Source organism: Oratosquilla oratoria, chromosome 40 (genome assembly GCF_046742065.1).
Source record: "Oratosquilla oratoria isolate Oo_2021 chromosome 40, ASM4674206v1, whole genome shotgun sequence".
Taxonomy (NCBI): Eukaryota; Metazoa; Arthropoda; class Malacostraca; order Stomatopoda; family Squillidae; genus Oratosquilla; species Oratosquilla oratoria.
Window position 1 is genome coordinate 7357696 of NC_134816.1, and position 27678 is coordinate 7385373.

The 27678-nt window shown below is 39.4% G+C and overlaps 1 protein-coding gene across 2 annotated transcripts in view; it reads left to right on the top strand.

Moving 5' to 3' along the window:
• LOC143020628 (nardilysin-like) overlaps positions 1–22236 on the top strand; it is a 252330-nt gene extending 230094 nt beyond the window's left edge. For both annotated transcript variants that reach the window (XM_076177107.1, XM_076177108.1), the window contains 5 exons: positions 1101–1244; positions 1349–1485; positions 1593–1800; positions 21739–21886; positions 22048–22236. In XM_076177107.1, coding sequence (XP_076033222.1) covers positions 1101–1244; positions 1349–1485; positions 1593–1800; positions 21739–21886; positions 22048–22181 — 771 coding nt within the window. In that variant the 3' untranslated portion in view covers positions 22182–22236. The remainder of the gene's footprint in view (positions 1–1100; positions 1245–1348; positions 1486–1592; positions 1801–21738; positions 21887–22047) is intronic.
• Positions 22237–27678: the final 5442 nt, after the last annotated feature.

Below are 27678 nucleotides of genomic sequence, written 5' to 3' on the forward strand. Positions count from 1 at the left end.
AGTGGGAGTGGGGTTACTGGAGGGCAGACATGTTCAAGTGTTTGTGTATTGGTTTGTGTCAGCAAGTGTTGTACAAGTGAGGTGGGCCTAGTTTTTTGCACATATTGCACTGAACTGAGCCCTTTGTCTGTCTGCTCGAGGTAATGGGTTTAGAGCATGTTGGGCATGTGTATTTTGTGGTGGGCCCAGGATTGCTCTCTACATCTCCGGCTAAAAGTAGAAGAAGAGGGGTGATCACTGGAGAATCACCCCTTGGTGCAGAAAAAACGTAACATTGCATGTTGAGAAAAAAAGGATTGTGGTACTCCCTAAGGCAGTTGTAGCTCCTCTTGGGGATCGGTGCCACCTGCGTAGAGCCGGTGGCCAGGGCTGGTTGCCGCCGTTTGGCCCCCAACTCTTGGGGTTGGGGGGGTGGTCCCACGACGTAGATGCTGCGGCTCCAGGACCTGGAAAGGGAGTTGGGAGATAGGGTTGATGAAAAAGTATTGGGATGATTTGGACATATGGAAAAAAAATTAGTGAAGAAAGATTAGTAAAAGAAGGTGGACATAAGAGGGAGAACAAGGATGGGATGGATGAATGGGGTAAAAGGGGCATTGGGAAAGAGGTGAATGTCTTTTGAGGAAGAATGGGAGAAGACAGAAGATAGAGGTGAATGGAGAATGGTTGTGTATGGATGATGCTGTGATGCATAAAAGGAAGTGGGTAGAGGATGCAGTGTGAGGAAGTATGTGTGAAAAAATATTTTGACACAGCCCAAAGGGATTTCTCCCTGTCTTCTCTTTTTCTGCATGAGGGGATGGAGAAGGGGAGTCGCTGATTTAATGAAGCGGCCTTGCTGTGGTTGTGATGTGTCATGCAACACTGCTTCTAAACCAGGGCAGTGGGCAAGATGTAGTGATGACCCGTCATCCAGGAGGAGCCAAGATGAGAGGGAGGGAGGGAGGGGGGTGAATGGGAGTGGACTATGTGCAGTGGATGGGTGGGAGTGGATTTTATGCCTTTGTTTTTTGGATACCTCCCTTGTAAGGGGGAAAAAGGCTTTGGTATATGTATATATGTATCTGTCTAATTGTAACCTTTTCCATTACTATATGCAGTTGCAAGCTAATGAAATGCCAGAAAGCTGCTGGATTGCAAGGGTTCAGGGCATCAACCAAGCTGACAGTAACAGTTCTGTCATAAACTATTATCAGTATGGACCAGGAAAGCTGGAACAAGAAATTTTAAATGAATTTGTGTTGGTAAGGATGTAGTTTTTATTATTCATTCTTCATCAATAAGTTGATGTCTTTGTGCTTACCTCCTTTAATTTTTTGTCATTTATGAAGTATTTTCCCTTTCATAGATGATAATGGATGAGCCAGTCTTTGACATTCTTCGAACTCGAGAGCAGTTAGGTTATAATGTGTACTGCACTAATCGCAATACTTTTGGCATCTTTGGCATATCTATTACAGTTAATAACCAGGCCAACAAATTTAGGTATGTTTATTCAGCAATGTATAATGTTTTTCTTTATCAAACATTCTATGGTAAATCTTGTATAATTTCTTCATCAATAGTAATAAATTTAACCTTTCATGTCATAGTGTATGCCATGTGGACAGAAGAATAGAGGCTTTTTTGGAAGAGTTTATTGCCAAGTTTGAAAGTCTAACAGAGGAGGACATCAGTGGCTATAAAGAGACTTTGACATCCATGAAGGAAACAGTGGACCACACCCTCAGGGAGGAGATGGATAGGAATTGGGCTGAAATAACATGTGGAGAGTACCTTTTCAGCCGTCTTCAAAAACAGGTTTGATGTGAATTTGTTAATTCATTTGAGATAGCTAGTTGTTTTATGTGCTTTCTCTAGTGACATGTGAAATTATATTTATAAAGGATGATTTAAACAAAAAATATGGAATTATGGGAATGGTATGTGTTTGCATTCTCTTTTGAACCCACTAATTCCTGAAGGAATTTGAGGAAAAGAGACAGGACCCTATGAGCATTACTCCAATCCCATACACTACAACTAAGTAAATATATATATAGTCGAACCTCGAAAGCCCGGACTAATTGGGGGGAAGGGTGGTCCGGTCATGCCAAACGTCCGGTCATCGAAAATATCGCCCTAACCACCGTAGATTTTCATAGCGGTATACGTATAGGTAATGTATGATATGGCATAGAAACACATAAGAATAATACTCTAACACTGTAATAATAACAATACTGTAATAATAATGCTATAATACCAAAAATTCTGTAATAATAACTGTAATACAGGCATGTAAATGTACTGTATATACAGTGTACTGTACTGTATTTTTTATTACGTACACTGTAAATATCGGAATGTATGCACACGGTACAGTGGTGGCGGCCAGGGTTGCCGCGTTTTCTACACTGCCGTGTAGAATGGGAGTGTTGCCATACTGGGGCATACATTTTTCTCGGGCGTGTGCAGACTTTCATAGCAAGATATACTTGTCAAACTTTGACAAAGTGGTAGTTCTAGTTTTTTTTATTCTTGAATGTATATAAGGCCCCCATGCCCTAACATATTCAGAGATATAATTTTTTTTTTTTTCCGCTAAAAGAAAGCTGAAACTTTAGCGTAGAATTTTTTCTACACGGTAAAAACGTATCTTTTGGGGTATAATATTTTATAAGTACCGTATTTTTCGGACCATAAGGCGCAGCCGTTTATTGCTATTCCCCGTCTTTACATAAGGCGCACCTGGTCTCGTCATCGGATAATCATGCATATGTGAGTGCTTTCAGAACTGAACATTTTCATTGTTAAATGAGAAAAATCGGTTGGGATTTAGCAAAATTACAAAAATAAATGATATATATATATTTTTTTTTTTGGTCAGTGAAATCAGACCACCTCCATGGACGGTCTGCCCTGCCAATACCCCTAAAACAAAAACAACATAAACATGTTATGGGAATTGTGGGGAATTAAACAAACAAACATCAGTTTTATTCCCGGAATTCTCTATTCACTTAAAAACACAGGATTACAAATGAAGGTAAATTTTTAGTTTCGACCATGGGCACAATATAGTACAGTAATAGGAAATTAATTATTAATTTTTCAAATTATAATATATCAACGTAATATGCAATTTTGTGCGCGGAAATAAAAAACAAAAAAGGTGCTTAAACGGATTTTGTAAGTAACGAAGTCGTGTCGGGAATTAAACAAACATTATCAGTTTTATTCCCGGAATTCTCTATTCACTTAAAAACACAGGATTACAAATGAAGGTAAATTTTTAGTTTCGACCATGGGCACAATATAGTACAGTAATAGGAAATTAATTATTAATTTTTCAAATTATAATATATCAACGTAATATGCAATTTTGTGCATGGAAATAAAAAACAAAAAAGGTGCTTAAACAGATTTTGTAAGTAACGAAGTCGTGTCGGACGAATGGTACGCCATGTTTGTTATGATAGATGCTGACGTCGAAGAAATGAAAGGATAAATTCGTCTAACCTAACCTGTGTTTAATAAATCATTACCTGCAAATTAAATGTCATCCGGATCGTCCTTGTTGTCGTCGTCGTGAGAGACGTTGGCAGGCTTTTCAACCACTTTCTCAGCTTGCGGGGTATACAAAGTTCTTGCAGCTTGAAGGAATGCATGTATCTCTTCTCCATAACATTCCTTCAAGAAAATTTACCTGGCAAGGTACTGTCGGAAGCACCGAGACAAGATGGCGTCCCGATCCTATGCTACTGACTTCGTTCATTAGCATATTTGCTTTATTTTCATTTCCGCCCACAAAATTGCATATTACGTTGATACATTTTAATTTACAAAATTAATAATTTAATTTTTTATTGCTATATTGCGCCCATGGTCGAAACTAAAAGAATACCCAAATGACTACAGTCTGAGTGGAATGAGACTAGAACAATGCAAAATGTCTGTGTTGTGGACGCTATCATGTCATAGCAATGATAGCGTGAATGAATGCGGTGGCATGGACTCGAAAACTGTCAAAGTTTTCGCAATTTTCTTGTCAAGATACATGCATCTTGGTTATTACTTGGTTGTAACTTTTGCTAGGACTATGCACTGTTGCCGTCGGCAGGCTAGCTACGAAACGTGTCAAAATAGTACGTCACTGTCAGAGGCATTTTTTTTGCACTGAAGCCACACATAAGGCGCACCTCACGATAAGGCGCACCACCCGATTTTGGCCGATTTTAAGGATTTTGCCCGTGCCTTATAGTCCAAAAAATACGGTAACACAATTACCAATAGTCATATTTTGATGTACCATTTATTATTTGATAACTAGTTCTATGATTTTTAAACAAAAGTTTGAGTTTTTGAACGTTTTTAACAGCCCGCTGATATGTAGAAAAAATTTCCTCATGTCCTTGTGCAGTTGCCACATGCCACTATTTTACTACATTTTGGTACAAAATTCTACGAAACGGCAGCCCTGGTGGCGGCTTGACTGGGCCGGGTTTGAGTACACGTGTATGGCCGTCGCTGCCACCTACCGGACAAATAGGGAACTTTGCTTGAAAAGTCCGCCCTTTGTTCATTTCGACCGGTCATACGAGGGTCCAGGCATTCGGGGTCCGGGCTTTCGAGGTTCGACTGTATAAACACACATGCACACAATGGTAAAAAAGATATTAGTCACACTTATAAGACCAATATTGGAGTACGCTGTGACAATATGGACACCCAATACAAAAAAGAATATAAAGAAATTAGATAAAATCTACAAGGGATTCTCACAGGGGACATTCCTAAAAAAAAGTAAAGGCATAAGAGGGTCTAGTAGTTTTTCAACCAGTACCCAAAGGTTTGAGTTTTTATTGTGCATGGATGTGGTACAGATGAAAGTAAAAGGGAAGAGATAGGCAGAATGTTTGTGAGAAGAATGATGGATATGTTGGCTTTGAATGAAACTAAGATGAGAGGGAGGGGTGAGTGTGAGTTTGGGAGTGTAGTTGGAAAGTTCTCATGAGTGAAGAGAGGACGAGTGAGAGAAGGGGTGGCTATACTACTAAGTGAAGAGATAGGTAAACATGCAGTGGAGTGGAAGGAGGTTTCTTCAAGGTTAATGTGGATGAAGAGATGTGGGTTTTTGTAAGTGCATATGGGCCTGGTAGTGATAAGAGTGTAGAAGAAAGGGAGGCTTTTTGGATAGATTTAAATGAGTGCATAGAGGGATTAGGGAGGAACGTCAGTGCTAGGGTAGGAAATAAGCCAATAGACAGAGTGGTTGTAAAGTGTGGAGTTCCAGGAAAAATAATCGGAATAGAGAGGTGATGGTGGATATGTGTCTGGAAAGAGAGTTGATGATAGCAAATACAGTGTTTAGGAAGAAAGTGAAGCATAAGAACACATGGGTGGTTGATGGAAGGGTGGTAGATAGAGCATTAGTGGACTGTGTAGTGGTAAATAAGAGTATAATAGGAAGAGTTAAGGATGTACAAGTTCTAAGAGGAGAGAGCGGGGAATATCAGATCATTTTGTAGTGGAAGGTAAATTGAGCATGGAGGATAGATGGAGAAAGAGGAAAAGGACAAAAGATAGGGAGGTGCTTAGAGTGAACTGCTTAAATGAGAAAGAAAAGGTGAAGGAGTACAAGAAGAAGCTAAGAGAGGAGTGGGAGGAGGTGAAGGGTAGAATAGAACTAGGAATGGAGGAGGAATGGGGATGGTTCAAGGAGGGAGTCACAAGGTGCACAAAGATGGTGTGTGGAACAAGGAGGATGGGAGGAAATAGAAGGAAGGGTAGTGAGTGGTGGGATGAGGAAACAAAGAAAGTTGTAGAAGAGAAGAAGAGAGCTTCCACAGATTGGTTACAAAATAGGAGAAGGGAATCATGAGAGGTACAAAGAAAAGAGAAGAGAAGTAAAGCATAAGATAAAGGAAGCAAAGAGGAGAGCAGATGTGAAATAGGGTAAGAGTATGGCAGAAAATATTGAAAGTAATAAAAAGGTGTTTTCCAAAGAAATTAAGAGAGGAAGAGGAGGTGAATCAAGTAGAGAAGAAAAAGTAAAGGGAGATGATAATGGAAGAGAAGGCAGTAAGAGTAAGGTGGGCAGATTATTTTAGGGAGTTGCTAAATGTGAAGAAGAATAGGGAAGGAAAAGTAGTTGCAGTGGGAAGCACTAAGAAAATGACCGTGATGAGTGAGGAAAATTGAGGAGAAATAAGGAAGGATGAAGTGAAGGCAGTTGTTAAGATGATGAGAGCAGGTAAGGCATGTGGGTTGGATGGATGTCAAGCAGAATGTTTAAAAAAAAAAAAAAGGAGGTACAGTGATGGTGGACTGGATGGTGAGGTTATTTAATGTTTGCTGGAGACAGGGTAGAGTGCCGGAGGACTGGAGGAGTGCCTGTATAGTTCCATTTTACAAGATTAAGGGGACAAGTGTGAGTGTAGTAGTTTCAGAGGGATCAGCTTGTTAAGTGTAGTTGGGAAGGCATATGGGAGGGTCTTGATTGAGAGGATTAGGAGAGGAACAGAGGGAGTAATTGGTGAGGAACAGTGTGGGTTTAGGACAGGTATGGGTTGTGTAGATCAGATTTTTGTGGTAAGATAGATATGTGAGAAAGCTATAGGGAAAGGGAAGGATGTTTTTTGGGCTTTTATGGATCTGGAAAAGGCTTATGACAGGGTAGACAGGAAGGCACTCTGGGAGGTATTGCAGATATATGGGATAGGAGGAAAGCTGTTAAGAGCAGTCAAGAGTTTTTACAAGAGTAGTAGAGCGTGTGTCAGGATTAGAAATGAAGAGAGTGAGTGGTTCGAGGTAAAGGTGGGACTTCGTCAGGGATGTGTTATGTTGCCCTGGCTGTTCAATTCATACATGGATGAGGTGGTGCGAGAGGTAAATGCAAGGGTAGTGGGTCAGGGATTGGAGATGTTTAAAGAAAATGGAGAAAAGTGGGAGATAAGGCAGTTGTTTTTTGCAGATGACACTGCTCTTGTAGTAGAATCAGAGGTGGGATTGAGGAAGTTAGTGACAGAGTTTGGGAATGTGTGCAAAAGAAGAAAGTTGAAGATAAATGTGGATAAAAATAAGGTGATGAAATGTACAAGGGGAGAAAGTGGCAGCAGACTGGAAGTGAGTTGTAAGGGAGAAAGACTGGAGGAAGTGGATAGTTTTAGATACTTGTGTGTGAATGTGGCAGGAAAGGGAGGAGTGGAGGTGGAAGTAGAATTTAGATTGAGAGAAGCGAGTAAATGCCTTGGTGGATTAAAAAATGTAATGAGAAATAGACATTTGGGAATGGATGCTAAGAGCAGATTGTATTTACCTCCTTGTATTATAAAGGAAGGGAGCTATGCTCATAGTGCCCCATCTTTGTATCTTTCAGCATCAATTTTGTTCTTAAATTCTTGAATAGTATTTGCACACACTGTTGCTTTATCTAATTTATTCCAGGTATCCACCACTCTGTTTAGGAAGCTATTCTTTTTCAGAACTCTTCTATAATTATCCTTTTTTAGTTTCTTTTCATGTCCTCTTGTTTTTCTGTTGTCCCACTTTAATAAATCATCTCTATGTAGGATTTCAATTCCTTTCAGGATTCTATAAATAGTAGATCTCCTCTTTCTCTTCTTTGTTCCAGAGTTGGTAGTTCCAATCAGGACAATCTTTGTATGTCAGTTTGGAGAGTGTTGGTGCCGTCTTTGTCATTGCTCTTTGTATTCTTTCTACATACCTATACCAAAGGCTTTTTTCCCCCTTACAAGGGAGGTAGCCAAAAAAACAAAGGCAGTTTAGGACAAAATATAATTTTAGGATATAATGTCATTAGAGGACGAGATGTTACATTAGGATGTAGAAGTCGGTGAATCAGTTGCAAATAGCGATCACAACTTAGATTCAAACTCCTAAACAATTTTAGAATAGATACTTGTGTTTCTAAAATACCCGATTTCAGTAAAGCTCAGTTCATAGGACTACGTTAGGAGCTTCAGCTTACAGATTGGGAGGCAAAATTAAACGAAAGACCTGTAGATCAGATGTGGGAAATATTTCAAAATACGCTCACTAAGATGATTCAAACTTACATTCCTTTAAAGGACAGACATCCCCCAAATCAGGCTCGCACAAAGTGGCTCGACAAAGAAACTGAAAAAAATATTGCTAAAAAGAGACAGGCTTATAAGAAATATAAATGCTCGAGTGCACCTAATGACTATGAAAGTTATGTATCAATACAGAGAGATTTATAAAAGACAATAAGAAAAAGAAAACGACAATACGAAATGAACATCGCTGATAAATCCAAAGAGAATCCCAAAGAATTCTATAGTTACATTAGAGATAAAAAGGTTGTTAGGAATCACATTGGTCCACTATTATCTGCTGATGGTCAACTTGAATATTCAAATGAAGGAATGTGTAATATCTTAAACAATTATTTTAGCTCGGTATTCGTAAACGAAACACCTCAAAGTGAATTCCAAACTGAAACCTGTGAAAAGTCTAGGGTAAACTTACTCACTATGGTAAATATAACAAAAGAAAAAATTAAAAGGTGTATAGACAAACTCAAAGTTAATAAAACACCAGGGCCTGATGGTTGGCATCTAAGAATCTTAAAGGAAATGAAAAATGAGATTGTTGTTCCATTAGAAATTATTTTCAAGAACCATTATATCCGGAGATGTCCCAAGAGAATGGAAGCTAGCTAATGTTACTTCCATATTCAAAAAAGGTGACAAAAAGAAACCAAATAACTATAGGCCTATAAGTTTGACTTCAATCGTAGGAAAAATAATGGAAACTATCATCAGAGATGCTATCGAACATCATTTAGAAAGTAACAGTTTGATAAATGATAGCCAGCATGGTTTCAGACGGAAACGTTCTTGCGTGACTAACTTACTCGAATTCTACAACACAGTTATCTCCAATTATGACAAAAGAAACAATATAGACCTAATATATCTAGACTTTGCAAAAGCTTTTGATACCGTCCCACACGAAAGACTACTTAATAAATTAGCTTTGCACGGAATAAGTGGTAGCCTATTAGGTTGGACTAGTAATTGGTTGAATGGTCAAAAACAGAGAGTTGTCTTAAATGGAAAAACTTCTAGATGGAAAAATGTTACAAGTGGAGTTCCTCAGGGTTCCGTTCTTGGGCCACTTCTATTCATAGTATATATAAATGATATAGACCATGGACTAAAATCTACTGTTTCCAAATTTGATGATGATACAAAACTGTGCGGAGTGGCAAATGATCACTCAAGCAATTAGATATTCAAGAAGATTTAGATAATTTACAGCAATGGTCTGAAAAGTGGCTAATGAAATTTAACACAAGTAAATGCAAGGTAATGCACATACAGGTAGGTAAAAATAACAGTAAGTACGATTACAAGTTATTTGGAAATTCGTTAACAAAAGTGGATAGTGAAAAAGATCTCGGCGTAATTATCAGTAACGATCTCAAATCATCCAAGCAGTGTATTTCCGCCTCTGAGAAAGCAAATAAGATTCTGGGACTGATTGCGCGATCTTTTGATTTCAAAAGTCCATCACTCATTAACAAGCTATATAAATCGTTAGTTCGTCCACATTTGGAATATGCTGTTTCCGTATGGTCACCGAATCTCAATAAAACATTGACAGACTGGAAAAAGTACAACGGCGAGCCACAAAACTGATTCCAAATATCAAAAATAAATCATACGAAAATCGACTAAAACACATGAATCTGTTTTCCCTAAAAATGCGTAGACTCAGAGGTGACTTGATACAGGTTTTTAAGATTTTAAAGGGAATTGACAACATCAAAAGTGACAAAAATTTTACATTGAATGAGAATCAGACAAGAAACAATGGTCTCAAACTTTCTGGAAATAGATTCAATTTGGAAGTAGGTAGAAACAACTTTGCCAACTGTGTAGTTAATGAATAGAATAAACTTCCTGCACAGGTAGTGCAATGTAGTTCAGTTTGAAGCTTTAAGAATCATTTAGATAAATACCTAAGATGCTGTAATGATTATAATTTATCTTATATTATTTGTTTTTGTTTTGTTTTCATTTTTCTGTCTGATTTTCATTTATTATTAGTTATATGTCAATTTATTATTATTTACTATTTACCTGTTTGTTTATTATTTAACTATACCTATGCATTTATTTATGTATTTTATTTGTTATTTACATTATTAGTTTATATTTATTATTTTATTATTAATATGATTTTTTTTTTCGCATCCGACATAGATATGGATCAAAAGGTCTCCTGTCGGCATGCTCTGCCTTTGTAATCCTTTGTAATCCTTTATGTAATGTCAAAGGACAAAATGTCACAATGGGATGTAAGGACAGTGGAGGGCAAAAGATCATGATGAGATGTAATGATACTGGAGGACAAAATATCATGATGGGATGTAATGATAGTGGAGGACAAAATATCATGGTAGCATATGTCAGTGGAGGACAAAATATAATTTTAGGAAGGGATGCCAGACAGAATGTCAATGAAGGACAAAATGTCATGATGGGATATAATGACAAATGGAGGACAAAAAATCATGATGGGATGTAATAATAGTGGAGGACAAAATATCACTGGGGTACAAAATATAATTTTAGGAAGGGATGCCGGACAGAATGTCAATGAACAAGGGAAGGCCAATGTTAAACGCAGTGACATAGGGGGACAAATTGTACAAAAGAGATCAGATGACCATGAGCAACCAGATGTCCATGATGGGGGAAATGTTAATTTTGATGGGAGAAATGTTAATGAGGCATTGTCAATGAAGGACCAAATATCAATATAGAGCAAGGTGTCAATAAGAAATAAAATTATAAGGTAAGGCATGATATTGAAACTCAAAACGTGTCAAAAAGAAATAATCACGAGTCTCTTAGAACCATGTACTTTAATGCCCATAGCATCAAGAACAAATTCCAAGAAATACAGGCATATGTCAAAAGCGAAAATCTCAATATGATAGGAATAACTGAGACATGGTTAAATGGTAAAGAGTTTGAAGCTGAATTTAACATTGTGGAATTTAAACACTTTCATCAGGATAGAAACCACAAGAAAGGTGGGGGTGTTTTGTTGTACGTTAAAAACAATGTCCATGCTTGTGTTTTAGAGAAAGTGAAACAGGATGCATATGATTGTTTGTGGGTAGAATTAACTCAAACAAATGGACAAAAAATTAATGTAGGTGTAATATATTGGCCAAAGACATTATCATTAGCAGATGACAAACTGTTATTTCAGGAACTGTCTTGTTTCTGTAACCAGGATTTATTGATAATGGGAGATTTCAATTTCATTGATATTGATTGGATGACCCTTGAACATGGCCATATAGGTAGTCACTTGATAGATTTTCTCGGTGACAATTACTTAGTTCAGCATGTAAAAGAGCCCACAAGATATGGAAACTTACTCGATCTATTGATCACTAGCCACAAAAGCATGATAACCGATGTAGAATTCGGTGAAACTGTTGCAAATAGTGATCACAATTTAGTTAGATTCAAACTACTAAAACATTTTAGAATAGATACATGTGTTTCTAAAATACCCGATTTCAGTAAAGCTCCGTTCATAGGACTATGTCAGCAGCTTGAGCTTATAGATTGAGAGGCAAAATTAAGCAAAAGACCTGTAGATCAGATGTGGGAAATATTTCAAAATACGCTCACTAAGATACATACATACATATACCAAAGGCTTTTTCCCCCTACACAGGGGGTAGCCAAAAAGAAAAAGCTATAGAAACCACTCCCACCCATTCCATTTCCTATATATTCCACTCCCCTCCACCCTCCTCCCTCCCTCTTATCTTGGCACCTCCTGGATGACGGGTCATCCCTGCATCCAGTCCACTGCCCTGGGTCAGAAGCAGTGTCGCAAGGCATAGCACATCCAGAGTAAGGCCGCTTCATAAATTTGGCGACCCCCCCCCCTGCAGAAAAGGAGAAGATGGTGAGAAAATCCCTTCGGGCTATGTCAATTTTTTTCTCATACAACCACTCCTCGTTTAACGACCTACTTGGTTAACGACAATGCGGAGTAATGAAGGACTTTATGACAGACCAATATTCGTTTAATGTAAATCTCCCAAAGTTACGACATCGTGTACGATAAGTTGGCTGAGGCAACTGGCAATGCGTGGGGTCGCTCACACGCTGCTTGGTTCCTTAGTCTTTACATAGCATACCATCGACTTACATGTGTCTGTTGATTATATTTTTGTTAAGAAACAAAGTAGAGCAATGGATATAAACACAAAAATGAAGATTATTAATCAGTATGAAGGCGGAATGAAAGTGCAAGCTATCGCCAGTAGTATGGGACTAGCACATTCCACGATATCCACCATCGTAAAGGACAAAGTTCGAGTGAAGGAGACTGCAAAGCATACATACATATATATATATACCAAGGCTTTTTCCCCCTTACAAGGGAGGTAGCCAAAAAGGAAAAGGCATAAAATCATTCCCACCCATTCCATCCCTGAATACACTCCACACCCCTCCACCCTCCCTCTTATCTTAGCACCTGGATGACGGGTCATCCCTGCACCTTGTCCACTGCCCTGGGTCAGAAGCAGTGTCGCAAGACACAGCACATCCAGAGCAAGGCCGCTTCATTAAATCAGCGACCCCCCCTCTCTGTCCCCTCATGCATAAAAGGAGAAGACGGGGAGAAATCCCTTCAGGCTGCGTCAAATTTTTCTCACACATACTATCTCATCCCCATCCCCCCCGCCTATTCCATCTCATGCATCACAACATCCTCCATATACAACCATTCTCCATTCACCCCTGTCTTCTGTCCTCTCCCGGGATATAATGCTTTGATAACAAGGCGGAGAAAAGGCCTTGTCCATGAGATGGAGAAATTATTGTCCATTTGGATTGATGACCAAATAAGCAAGAAAATTCCAGTTAGTTTACTTTTAATTCAGGTTAAGGCACGCAGCATCTTCGAGACAATGAAGTCACGTGAGGAAGAAGAAAACACAGAAACATTCACTGCAAGCCATGGGTGGTTCCAGCGGTTTCGTCGGCGATTTAATTTGCACAATCGTCATATTTCTGGTGAAGCAGCAAGTGCGGGTACGGAGGCAGCAGCAGAATATCTTAATGTTTTAGACAAAATTATAGAGGAAGGGGGATATCTACCCGAACAAATTTTCAACGTTGATGAGACGGGATTGTATTGGAAGAAGATGCCAGAAAGGACTTATTTGCACAGAGAGGCTGCAGCTATGCCCGGGTATAAAGATGAAAACATAAAAAGGATAAATCGGTTAACTGTTAATTATGCTCGAGATTTGCAATTGGAAGTGGAAGCTGAAGGCGTGGAGAGAGTAGTAAACTTTGTTGAAAGAGAGTTGACTGATGAAGAATTAATAGAGTTACAAGAGCAGCAAGATATAGAAGAGATAGAAGAAACAGATGACGTTCATGTATCCATGCAGAAAAAGTTTACTGCTAAAGATTTGGCACAAGCTTTTGCTAAAATGAATGAAGCGTTAGCTCTATTTGAAGCAATGGACCCCAACACTGAACGTTTTTCAAAATTTGAAAGATATATGAATGAGGGACTCCGGTGTTATCGTGAAATTTATGAAGAGAAGAAAAAACAAACAAAACAGTCATCTATATTGGACTTCTTACAAAAAACTCCAAGTAGTGCCCCCTCCCCGGCAGCATCCCCACTCCCTACCAGCTCCGCAGACTCTCCCTTACCCGGAACATCAGCTGTTATAGAGTCCGACGACGAAACCCCAGATGATCCTACAGGTATTATCTAATTTGAATCAAGTGATGAAGAGGAACCAGAAGTATTTGAAGGTTTTTGTCTTGATAATTAGATTTTTATTTTGCAGTCTGTTTAAGGAAATGTACGTAAAAAAAAATTCAATTGTCTTTACCTTGAACTGTAAACTCATGTATACGTACATACACAATGGTTTGTACTTCTTGTGTTAATAAAAACAACATTTTGTCAGTTGCATTTTCTTTGTTTTCCCTTTTTTAATTATGCGAATTTCATAGGTTAATAAAACAATGAAAGTGGTTTTAATACTGTATTTAAAATATGATGAAAAAATAAAGCTAAAATAAAAATATATATTCACTGCTGATAATCTAGCCTAGCCTAGGTTTTTTATAATTGGAAATTAATGAGTAAAACAATAAACAAGACTTTAATATACATACTATCAAAACCTTAAATAAAGCTTTAATGTACTGTATAAAAGAGGGAAAATACACAAAAATAAAGATACATGTATTGCTGGACAGTGTACATACAGTACATGTACGTATATGTATACACTTAAGCTTAACGACCAACTCGGTTAACGACAGCGACACTGGTCCGAATTGTCTTCGTTAAACGAGGAGTGGTTGTACATACTTCCTCACCCCCCATCCCCCACCCACTCCCCCCTCATGCATCACAGCATCATCTATATTGTGATTCATACTTACATTGCTTTTAAGGACAGACGTTCCCCAAATCAGGCTCGCCCAAAATGGTTTGACAAAGAAACTGAAAAAAGTACAACCACTCCTCGTTTAACGACGACAGTTGGGACCAGCGCGCCGTCGTTAACCGAATTGGTCGTTAAGCGAAAGTGTATACATATACGTACATGTACTGTATGTACAATGTCCAGCAATACATGTATCTTTATTTTCGTGTATTTTCCCTCTTATACAGTACATTAAAGCTTTATTTACTGTTTATTTACGGTGGTTAGGTTCCTGAAATTACCGTATATAACCAAATCCGCGTATGCTGACATTCCATATTGAATACCGGGGTATTTTTTTCAGCTTCGACCATGGAAGCAATATAGCAATAGGAAATTAATTATTAATTTTGTAAATTAAAATGTATCAACGTAATATGCAATTTTGTGGGCGGAAATTAAAGTAAAAAATACCATGCTACAAGAAAATATGCTAATGAACGAAGTCGGTATCATAGGATTGGGACGCCATCTTGTCGTCTGCCAACGTCTCTCACGACTATGACAACGAGGACGAGCCGGATGACATTTAATTTGCAGGTAATGATTTATCAAACACAGGTTAGGTTAGTTTAGTGTAGGTTAGACGAATTTATCATCCTTTCATTTCTTCGACATAGGCATCTATCATAACAAACATGGTGTACCATTCGTCCAACATGACTTCGTTACTTACGAAATTTGTTTTAGCACCTTTTTTCGCTCACAAAATTGCATATTACGTTGATACATTATAATTTACAAACTTAATAACTAATTTTCTATTGCTATATTGCACCCTTGGTCGAAACTAAAAATATACCACTACCGGTATATATTGTACCCCAGGTAGTTTTTCCAGCTTGCAGGATGGTAATGTAGACCTAAGCTTCAGAACACTACCTCACAGCTAATATCCACCGTACAAGTTCATTTATAACATCATACAAATTTGCCTCAGCCAACTTAATTATCGCACACGACATCGTAACTTCGGGAGATTTACGTTAAACGAATATTGGTCTGTCTTATAGCCCGTCGTTACTCCGAGTTGTTGTTAACCGAGTAGGTCGTTAAACGAGGAGTGGGTGTATTGCTAAAAAGAGACAGGCTTACAAGAAATATAAGTGCTCGGGTGCATCTAATGACTATCAAAGTTATGTATTAAAACAGATTTAAAAAAGTGATGTCTTCTCACCATCTAAAGAGTAACACATCTAGTCTTGTTACATCTCTGACAAAGAGTTTTATTATTATTATTTTTTTTTTTTTTAACTTTTACCATTCCTTCAAGCCTATTAGTTTCTCATCTCTGCTACTCCATCTTTAAAGGATGTATTGAAATGAGGAGGTGAGGAGAGGAACGGGGGTGGAAATGGAATTGGGAGATAGAGTATTAGGATGGTTTGGACACATGGAAAGAATGAGTGAAGAAAGACTAGTAAAAGAGGTATGGAAGGCAGATGTGGAGGGAGTGAACACGAGGGGACGTCCTAGGATGAGGTGGATGGATGGGGTGAAGGGGGCTTTGGGGAAGAGGGGAATGTCTGTTGAGGAAGGACGGGAGAGGACAGAAGACGGGTGAATGGAGAATGGTTGTATATGGATGATGTTGTGATGCATGAGGTGGAATGGGCGTGGGGATGGGGGGTGAGGTAGTATGTGTGAGAAAAATTTGACGCAGCCCGAAGGGATTTCTCCCCGTCTTCCATTTATGCATGGGGGGACGGAGAGGGGGGTCGCCGATTTAATGAAGCAGCCTTGCTGTGGATGTGCTGTGTCTGGCGACACTGCTTCTGACCCAGGGCAGTGGACAAGGTGCAGGGATGACCCGTCATCCAGGAGGTGCTAAGATAAGAGGGAGGGTGGAGGGGTGTGGAGTGTATTCAGGGATGGAATGGGTGGGAATGATTTTATGCCTTTTCCTTTTTGGCTACCTCCCTTGTAAGGGGGAAAAAGCCTTGGTATATGTATGTATGTATTTCTCTTATCTTCATTTCCTGTTGACCCATATTCACTATTTTCCTTGATACTCAGGAAACTTTTTCTCTCATTTGTCAAAGTTTCATTTTCCCTTTTTGTTACACAATCTCTGCTCTTTTAGTCTTGTTTCTTTTTCTTGCTCAATTTTTCATTCTAGGTCATGTAATATTGACTCATGGAAAAAAAATCAACCTTTCAATCGTTTCAACCCAGGTGTGATTTCACTTACCATCAGACAAATACAGGTAACAAATCCACAATAACAATAATTAACATGTACATCACCCCCCAATCATCCCTCACAGTTCCAAACTACTTCAAACATTACCTTAACCAATTTGCCACAATTCCCAACCTAATCCTGGGGGGTCCTGGAGCCGCAGTGTCTACGTCATGGGACCACCCCCAACCCCAAGAGTTGGGGGCCAAACGGCGGCAACCAGCCCTGGCCACCGGCTCTACGCAGGTGGCACCAATCCCCAAGAGGAGCTACGACTGCCTTGGGGAGTACCACAATCCTTTTTCTCAACATGCAATGTTACGTTTTTTCTGCACCGAGGGGTGATTTTCCGGCAATCACCTCTCTTCTTCTACTTTTAGGCGGAGATGTAGAAAGCAATCCTGGGCCCACCACAAAATACACATGCCAACATGCTCTAAACCCATTACCTCGAACAGACAGACAAAGTGCTCAGTTCAGTGCAATATGTGCAAAAACTGGGCCCACCTCACTTGTACAACACTTGCTGACACAAACCAATACACAAACACTTGGATATGTTCTACCTGCCCTCCAATAACCCCACTCCTACCTCCCCAACCACAGCCAGCACCCTTACCCACTCCCAATTTTCCTTCGCCCTTATCCCCAATCAGTACTCCCCTTCCTTTGTCCCCAATCTCTCCTTTCCCCCCCCCCCCTAACCCAGATCCTATACTTTCCCCATTAACACCCCAACCTCAACCCCAAACGGCAACATACAACACATACAGAACACACAACATCAACATATTACAACACAACATTGACGGTATTAACACGAAAAAACATGAACTCGAACACTCTTAAACAACACAACATACACATTGCAGTTATACAAGAAACAAAACTAAGACACTCACACAAAACACCATCATTTCATAATTACACCACCATTAGACAAGACCGGACCGACGGTAATGGCGGTGGACTCATCATCCTGATCCACCAGTCCATCTGTTTTGTGGACACAAGCGCCACAACCAAAATTCTCCTCCCTACCACAGATAACACTACAGAAATCCAATCCATTCAAATCTGCACAGGCAACAAATCAACACTGACAATAGTTAACATGTACATTCCCCCCCAATCATCCCCCACAGTTCCAAACACCTTCAGGTCTCAATTTAGCCAACTATCCTCAATCCCCAACCTGATCATGGGTGGTGACTTCAACGCCAAGTCGTCTGCCTGGTATGTCGACAACCCTGACACAGACAGAGGGCTTGATATACACTCAGTTTGACTCATTGACTATCAGGAACAACACACATAATCAAACACATATCCCACACCAAGCCCTCTACACTCCCTCCTCTCCTGATATCACCTTCTGCTCCCCCTGCCTAACCCCAACAACATCATGGAGAGTGGTCGGAACCCTTGGTTCTGACCACCTTCCAATCATCATCACCACCAAAACAAGATGCACCCCAGTTGGCCACAGACACACATACACCAATTACAAGAGAGCTAACTGGGAAGCTTTTACTAAAGAGACAGAACAACATTTTGAAACACTTAACAGTACACCAATCACAAACATAATGCTGTGCACACTTTTAATACAATCATACAAAATGCAGACAAGAGATACATCCCTAGGGGCAACAGAAAATCACACAACCCCAACTTCACACCAGAAATCCAAGGCCTCATCAGACAACGAGACATACTTAAACACAATACCCCCACACCCCTCCCTCAAAACATAGCAGACCAAATACAAACACTAAACACTGTGATTGCCAATAAAATACATGAACCAAAAACACAAAATTGGCAAAACTTTATCAGTACACTTGATCACAAAACAAACACCAGCAAATTGCACAAAACACTCAACAGCATTACACTATCCAACAGTAACACAACACACTCTCACACAGCAATAATCACAACAACAGACAATGTACCCTCAAACAGACAACAAGCAAACACACTCATAAATCATTTTGCACAAACAAGCCATCTCACTTCTCACCCTGACGACCGATGCAGTATTCGATGTAAGAAAGACTTTCCCACAGACTCAGACTATACACCCTTCATAGACAGTCAGACAAAACACATAATACATAATCTCAAGCACTCATCTGCCTGTGCCCCGATAACATAAGTAACATCCACCTAAAACACATTGGACCACAAGGTATACACGCACTCAAAAACATTGCAAACTACAGCTATTCACACAACACTATACCCGACATCTGGAAGCATGGTAAAATAATCACCATTCCAAAACCAAAGACCCAACAATCCCAACATCGCACCGCCCAATCACACTTCTCTGCACCCCCTCTAAAGTCATTCAACGCCTAATACTTCAACTTGTCACACCACATATTCCCCTTGCTGACTCACAACACGGTTTTAGGCCACTACACTCCACAAACACTCTTCTGATAAACCTCACACAAAGAATTTTAGATGGCATCAATTCAGATAGGCCCCACCACAGAACACTTCTTATAACATTAGACATTAGTAAAGCTTTTGATGCTATCCCCCGCCACAACCTAACAAATAAAATATATAACACAGACATGCACAATAACACCAAAAGATGGCTGGCCAATTATCTGGCAGGTAGGAATGCTTATGTGTCATATAATGGCCAATCATTGCACATCAGAAACATTAAGAATGGAGTACCACAGGGCTCTGTTCTATCCCCCATGCTCGTTAATCTATACATGCATGACTTACCCACACCAGACACCTCAGAAATACAAATCTCTTCCTATGCAGACGACATAACCATTACATGCACACATTGTAACACAGACAAAGCTGCAGAAATAATCCAGCCATACCTTGATACACTCAACACATGGTTCATCACAAACAGACTCAAAATAGCTCCAACCAAATCTACAGCAACACTTCTCACCAACTGGACAAAAGAACACAAATACATACCTCATCTCTACATCAACAACACTCTAATACCACACACAAACACACCGAAAATTCTTGGTGTAACATACGATACATCCATGTCTTTCAAATAACACATCACAAACATAAAAAACAAATGCACACCTCTGGAACAACATTTGGACAAAACAAAGAAACTAATACAACAATATACAAACAATGCATACGCTCAGTGATGAATTATGCGAGTCCTGCATGGGCTCCTAATCTCAGTCAGACACACCACAACACCCTTCAAATCATACAAAACAAAGCCCTAAAAACAATTACAGGCTTTACAAACACAACACCTACAGACCATTTACACCATGAAACAAAAGTCCTCAAAGTCAAGGACCACCTCGATATGAGAGGCACACAAACACTTGCCGCAGCCACCACAAACACATCACACCCGCTACACTACATAGCAGAACACCCACACACACCAAGAAGCATTAAAACAACACCCAAAGACCTGTATCACACACAGATACTCTCTTCTCTTCCTCCACAACCACCAAATACCAGCCTCCGAAAACATATTCATAATCATATCACTCACCGCTCCATTAATACACTGAAAGACAACACACTGCTGCATGCCAGACCCCCTGATATCCACCCTTCTGAATCCTCTCTTCCACGAAAGGACAGAGTCCACCTGGCCAGACTGCGGTGCGGCCACCACCCAGCACTTCTAAGCTACCAGAAGAGGCTGGATGACTGCATTGTGAACAGCTGCCCAGGATGTAACACTTCACCCCATACCATGCAACACATAATGGAAGACTGCATTATACACAATCATGCATGCAAACAACACAACATACACTCTATAAAGGATTTGTGGGAAAACCCAGTTTTGACTGTGGCATTCCTTGGGGAGACGGGACTGTTCAGACAGACAGTCTAGGGAATGACAACCTAATCCTGGGTGGTGACTTCAACTCCAAGTCATTGGGCTGGATATCAGACATCCTGATATCCCTCCCTCTGAATTCTCTCTCCCCAGAAAGGATATAGTCCACCTGGCCAGACTGTGGTGTGGCCACCATCCAGCCCTTCTAAGCTACCAGAAGAGGTTGGATGACCACATCACAGATATCCAGGATGTAACACTTCACCCTATACTATACAGCACATAATGGAAGACTGCATTGTACAATACATAATCATGCATGCCAACAACGCAACATACAATCTATAAAGGATTTGTGGAAATACCCAGTTCCAGCCATGGTGTTCCTCAGGGAGACAGGACTGCTTGGCCAGACAGTCTAGGGAACAACAACAACATGGAATATGAGTTGCTTTCACCTCAAAATCTGTTTGGCCCCAGCACTGCACTGATAAATTTCCTCATTGAAATTTCTCACCATTGTTTGTAGGAAACCTTAAAAATTTGCCATTTGTAGTGTAAGTACAACAAAAAATACAACACTTTGTAATTTGAACAAACCAAAATTAATTTTGATCTTGCGACACTGCTTTTGACCCAGGGCAGTGGACAAGGTACAGGGATGACCCGTCAACCAGGAGGTGCTAAGAGGGGTGGAGGGGTGTGGAGTGTATTCATGGATGGAATGTGGGGGAATGATTTTATGCCTTTTCCTTTTTGGCTACCTCCCTTGTAAGGGGGAAAAAGTCTTGGTATATATATGTATGTATGTTTCCTATCATGAGCAAAATTGGTGATGAAAAAACTTACCCATTTTCCCTACCTGACTCTCTCCCAAAATTAGAACCAGCAATTTTATGCCTCTGCAGTGACCCTAAGTTGTTGTTGTTGTTGTCGTTCCCTAGACTGTCTGTCCGAGCAGTCCCATCTCCCCAAGGAATGCCATAGCCGAAACTGGGTTTTCCCACAAATCCTTTATAGAGCTAGTGTTACTTTCCTCTTGTCCACTCAATTGGCGGTATCCACATATGCCTTTAGAAGACAAACTCTGAGCACTGATTGTCGAACATCATACATATACTGTGAATTATATATAGTCCATAAAAATATTATCATTAAACGAATTCAGTTAAATTCTTTTAACTTATTTTCTTCAAGCAGATTGAACTGATAAAAAATATCACAAGAACTTCAGCAGTTGAATGGCTTAAGACACTAGTAGGCCCAAAGCGCCGCAAACTAAGTGTACAGGTTGTAGGTGCCAAGTGTCCAGAGGAAGGCACAGTGCCAACTCTTCAGGACACATTAGGTATGTCACTAGTCTCACTGGTATGATTTGACTGAATTTATATGATTTGATTGAAGTATTTGCATTATATGACATGAATCGTTGCTTTTCATAGTACCTAGTAGCATATTTGAGGTCTTTAATTGTAGCATATAAGATGTATGAATATTTATATTCCTCAGGACCTGGCAGTTCAATGGAACTTTTAGGCCCAGATAATACAGAAGATGAAGTGCCTGCCTCATGTTTTATTAAGGATATATTAGACTTCAAGAGCAAACTTAAGGTATTTCCTGTAACCAAAGTTATAGAATGACTTATGTATTGAATACATATGAAACTGCCTTAATTGCAGGAGCTGCAATAATAATCAGAGTTGTTTTATTTATACCTATGTCTTATTGCGTATAGATAAATAATCCATCCTCACTTGAAACATAGGTGTCCCTCACATGGACCGATTACATATTTAGTCCTCATGGTCATGCAAATTAGATATATACTGAAGTACTTGTATGTATATATGCCAAGTAATGTATTGCTTTTATTCATTGCTGATCTAGATTCAAAGCCATCTGATACTAGAGTGTTTGCTGTTTGCTCAAACAGACAAAACACAAGACAAAGATGACAATTTCACTTACAGGTAATCACCTTCTAGGGCAATGGTCAGCAACCTGCAACTCGGGGGCCATGTGTGGCTATTTCAGTCCACTTGTGTGGTTCCAGAAGCTTATTACAAAATAGTTATTCCATCAAAACAAATATGACATATACAGGTAAACGTCGACTTACGATGGCATTAGGTTTCGATAGAGCCATCGTAAGACGATTTCATCGTAAGTCGATCCCCAATTTGTGTATCACTGTTCCGTGGTCACTGTACCTAGCTTACTTGTATATTAACCACCAGAGATACTGAATATAGCCTATTAAACATGTACAGTAGTTTATTTAATTATTTTTATCCTTTTTACCATATTCAAACACTATAATATGTATTTTCAGTACGGAACTTAAATCTCGCGGGCAGCAGCCAATGCCAGCCGTACGACGTGACGTAATAATACTCGCATCATAAAATATAGTCACCGCTTATATCGATCGTTCTCTCTTTCACCCGCGAATTTTGAAAACCACAGAGAATGGGATTCAAGGCACATTTGAGAGAATGTAAAAACACAGGGGCGACTACAATAAATATAATCAAGACGCCGATATGGCAGCGTCGCGAATCCACTTGCTCCTCATGACGCCTACGTGTGCGGCACCGTATGGAAGGGGTTAAATTATCATGTCGTCGTCGTCGTCGTCGTCATCGTAAAGTCGAACAATCGTAAGTCGCGGCCATCGTAAGTCGACGTTTACCTGTACTATAATTTTGGAAAACATTCCAGGCAAAATTACACACACACACACCAGTCGAAGTGACAGCGAAGTTTGGAACTCCAGGAAAACTTCAAATTTTGTCAATCTCAATGATGAGGGAGTACCTTTGTTGTATCAGTAGGGAAGGGGAAAGTTTGTGGTATAGTGGGAAGGTGAAGGAAATGAGGAAGGAGACGAACAGGCTCCCCTGGACGTCAGAAAAATGTCAACAAGAGGGCTGCAGACAATGCAGGTGAAGTAAAAAATATCAGTAAAGGCACTAAAATTAGAAATATAGATAACAACACAATAGAAAGTAGAGATAATAGTTTCCATGGATTTAAAGAGGGAGGGGATGCCAACCTCCACTGATTAGCAAGTTTAGAGGAAAAGCTAGAGAAAATTATCGAACACTGGGAGGTTAGGTTCAACCAAATTACACTGATTATGCAAAGAGTTGATAAGTTGGAAGAACTAAAGAAAGAGAACCAAAACCTAAATAAAGAAATAGAAGAATTAAAAAGGCAGTTAAAAGAAGTAAAGGATGAGAATGAGGAATTAAAAAAGAATAATAAAGAGAATAAAGAGTCCATAGCAAAAGAGGCACAGTGTTGGAGAAAAGTCCAAGAGAACAACAAAATTGAATTTAGAGATATAGTGAAACAACAGATGAAATAAACTAAGGACACAGTTATTAAGGTGATGAGGGAGAAGGAGAATATAGTGAAAGAATTAGCAGGTAAAAAGAAATTTATAATTATATTTGGGATGGAAGAGAAGCATAATCCAAATATAACTACAAGATGTTAGAAGTTATTCAAGAAGATGAACAAGAAACAGGGAAAGAAATTGAAGAAATATGTAGAATAGAGAAATATAATACAGATAAGACCAGACCAATTAAGGTTAAATTCAGGTCACAAATGACAGCAGAGAATATCTTAGCAAAAACAGGGAAACTAGCAAAAAGTTATCAGTATAAACAAGTATGGATAAAAAGAGAGATGAATAAAGAGGAAAGAAAGCAAAAAGAATGGAAGCTAAGAAAAAAAACAAACAGAACAGAGTCAAAGAGAAATTCTCTTGGAGAGTAGTGGATATGAAAGTGAGGAAATGGTTCATAGCAGAGAAGAACAAAAGGGAAACAGAAAACACGATGGAGGTAGCAGAAAATTAAAAGTGTCTTACACAAATATAGATTGCATAATAACAGGCTTGAATGAACTGAATGATTACCTGAAGGAGAAAGAACTGGACATAACGGGAATTGTAGAGACAAAATTGAAAGTTCCACTACCACCCAACAGTGTAGGACATGGTGCATATAAATATTGGATTAGAAACAGAGAAGTAAAACAAGGGGGTGGAGTTATGTTCCTGACTAAGAAGGATGTAAATGTGAGGAATGTCACTTATGGAAGGAATAGAGTAGAGATGATTATGATGGAAGTGGAGGACAAGGATGGTAAGAGCAGGAAGTTTGTGGTAAATTATGTGCCTCCTAAAATGGCTTCGTGAGAAGAGAGAGAACACAGAAATATGTTAGAAGACACAAGGATAGCACTAAATAAGATCATGGAAGATGGAGGAAGAATAGTTATAATGGGTGACTTTAATTGTAAAGAAATCTGTGGAGAAGAGATGACAGTGAAGGGTGGAGATGACCTATGGGGAAATGTACTACTTGATTTGATTATAGAATATGCAATGACCCAATGGATACAAGAGAATACTAGGTATAGAAATGAGGAAGAACCATTGAGACTGGACCTAATAATCACATCAGAACCTGAAATAGTGGACAAGATTGAACATAAGACACCAATATGAAAAAGTGACCACATATTGGTTGAACTGGGACTAATGAGGAAAAATACATGAAAAAAAAAAAAAACAATATAGAAAGGGAAGATTGATGTAAAGTGTTTTTTTTTTTTTTTTTTTTTTTTTTTTTTTTTTTTTTTTTTTTTTTTTTTTTTTTTTTTTTTTTTTTTTTTTTTTTTTTTTTTTTTTTTTTTTTTTTTTTTTTTTTTTTAGATCTAAATGGGTGCATAGAGGATTTGGGAACAAATGTCAATGTGATAGTACTGGGAGACCTTAATGCTAGGGTGGGAAATGGTCCAATCGATGGAGTGGTTGGGAAATGTGGAGTTCCAGGAAAGAATCGTAGTGGAGAGTTGATGGTGGAAATGTGTCTAGAGAGTTGATGATAGCAAATACAGTGTTTCGGAAGCAAGTCAAGCATAAGTACACATGGGAGAGGGTGGTGGAGGGAAGGGTGGTAGATAGAGCGCTAATGGATTATGTAGTGGTAAATAGGATTATGATAGGAAGAGTTAAGGATGTACATGTGCTAAGGGGAGAGGGTGGGGGAATATCAGATCATTTTTTGGTGAAAGGTAAGTTGAAAGTGGAGGATAGATGGAGGAAGAGGAAAGGGACAAAAGGTAGGGAGGTTCTTAGAGTGAACGCTTTGAATGAGAAGGAGTATGGAAAGAAGCTGAAGGAGGAGTGGGAGGGAGTAAAGGGTAGAGTAGAGCTGGGTGTGGAGGAGGAATGGGGATGGTTCAAGGAGGGAGTCATAAAGTGTGCAAGGATGGTGTGTGGAACAAGAAGGACAGGGGGAAATAGAAGGGTAGTGAATGGTGGGATGAGGAAACAAAGAAGGTTGTAGAAGAGAAGAAGTGAGCTTTCACAGATTGGTTACAAAATAGGACGAGGGAGTCATATGCCTTGGTGGATTAAAGAGTGTAATGAGGAATAGACATTTGGGAATGGATGCTAAGAGGAGACTGTATGAAGGAGTGATTGTGCCAACAGCACTGTATGGGGCAGAAACATAGAACATAAGAGAAGAAGAGAGAAGGAGTTTGAATGTGTTTGAGATGAGGTGTCTGAGAAGTATGATGGGGGTTACTAGGGTGGATAGAGTGAGAAATGAGGTGAGGAGGAGAACAGGGGTGGAAAAGGAGCTGGGAGATAGGGTTGATGAAAGAATACTAGGATGGTTTGGACACATGGAAAGAATGAGTGAAGAAAGACTAGTTAAAGAGGTGTGGAAGGCAGATGTGGGGGAGTGAACATGAGGGGACATCCTAGGATGAGGTGGATGGATGGGGTGAAGGGGGCTTTGGGGAAGAGGGGAATGTCTGTTGAGGAAGGACGGGAGAGGACAGAAGACGGGTGAATGGAGAATGGTTGTATATGGATGATGATGTGATTGCATGAGGTGGAATGGGCGGGTGGATGGGGGGTGAGGTAGTATGTGTGAGCAAAATTTGATGCAGCCCGAAGGGATTTGTCCCCGTCCTCTCATTTTATGCAATGGGGGGTCGCCGATTTAATGAAGCGGCCTTGCTGTGGATGTGCTGTGTCTTGCGACACTGCTTCTGACCCAGGGCAGTGGACAAGGTGCAGGGATGACCCGTCTTTCAGGAGGTGCTAAGATAAGAGGGAGGGTGGAGGGGTGTGGAGTGTATTCAGGGATGGAATGGGTGGGAATGATTTTATGCCTTTTTCTTTTTGGCTACCCCCCTTGTAAGGGGAAAAAAGCCTTGGTATATGTATATGTATGTTTTATGAAATAAGAGAATCGTTTCAAAAAGCCGTTTGGGAAAGGATACACAAGGAGGAAACAACAGTAGAAGAGAAATGGAATATTTTGACAAAAATTTATAAAGGAGTGGAGAAGTATGTTCCAAGACAAAAACAAGAAAAAGGATATGTAAAGTGTTGGTACAACAAAAGATGTAGGGAGTTAAAAGACAAAAGGGATAAAGCTTGGATCAAATGGAAGAAATACAAAAGACCTGAAAAATGGAAAATATACATTAGTTATAGAAATCAATATGTACAAATGCGCAGAGAGGAAAAGAGAAATTATGAAAAGAATGTCATAGAAAAATGAAAAGATCAACCAAAACTATTTCATAGATTTGTAAACAAACTGAAAAACAAGAATTAGTGAAACTACAACAAGGAGGAGTTGAATACACAGAGGAAATAGAAATGGCAGAAATTATGAACAAGCATTTTAAATCAGTGTTTACAAGGGAGAACATACAACTTGGAGATGTTGAGGAGGAGAAAGTCCCCCCTATGAAATAGAAGTAACAAGGAATGAAATAATGAATCGCTTGAGTAATCTCGATGTCAGAAAATCACATGGACCAGATGAAATGGCAAACTGGATTTTGAGAGAATGCAAGAACGAACTAACAGACAAAATACATATTCTAATAAGCATTTCATTGAAAGAAGGAAAAGTTCCAGAAGACTGGAAAAGAGCAAATAAAGTACCAATATATAAAGGGGGGGAAACAAGGAAGACCCTACTAACTATAGACCAGTCTCTCTTACAAGTACGGTAGCAAAAATTTGTGAAAGAATTATCAAAATTAGATGGGTAAGGCATTTGAAAAAAAACATACTAAATCCAATGGCAG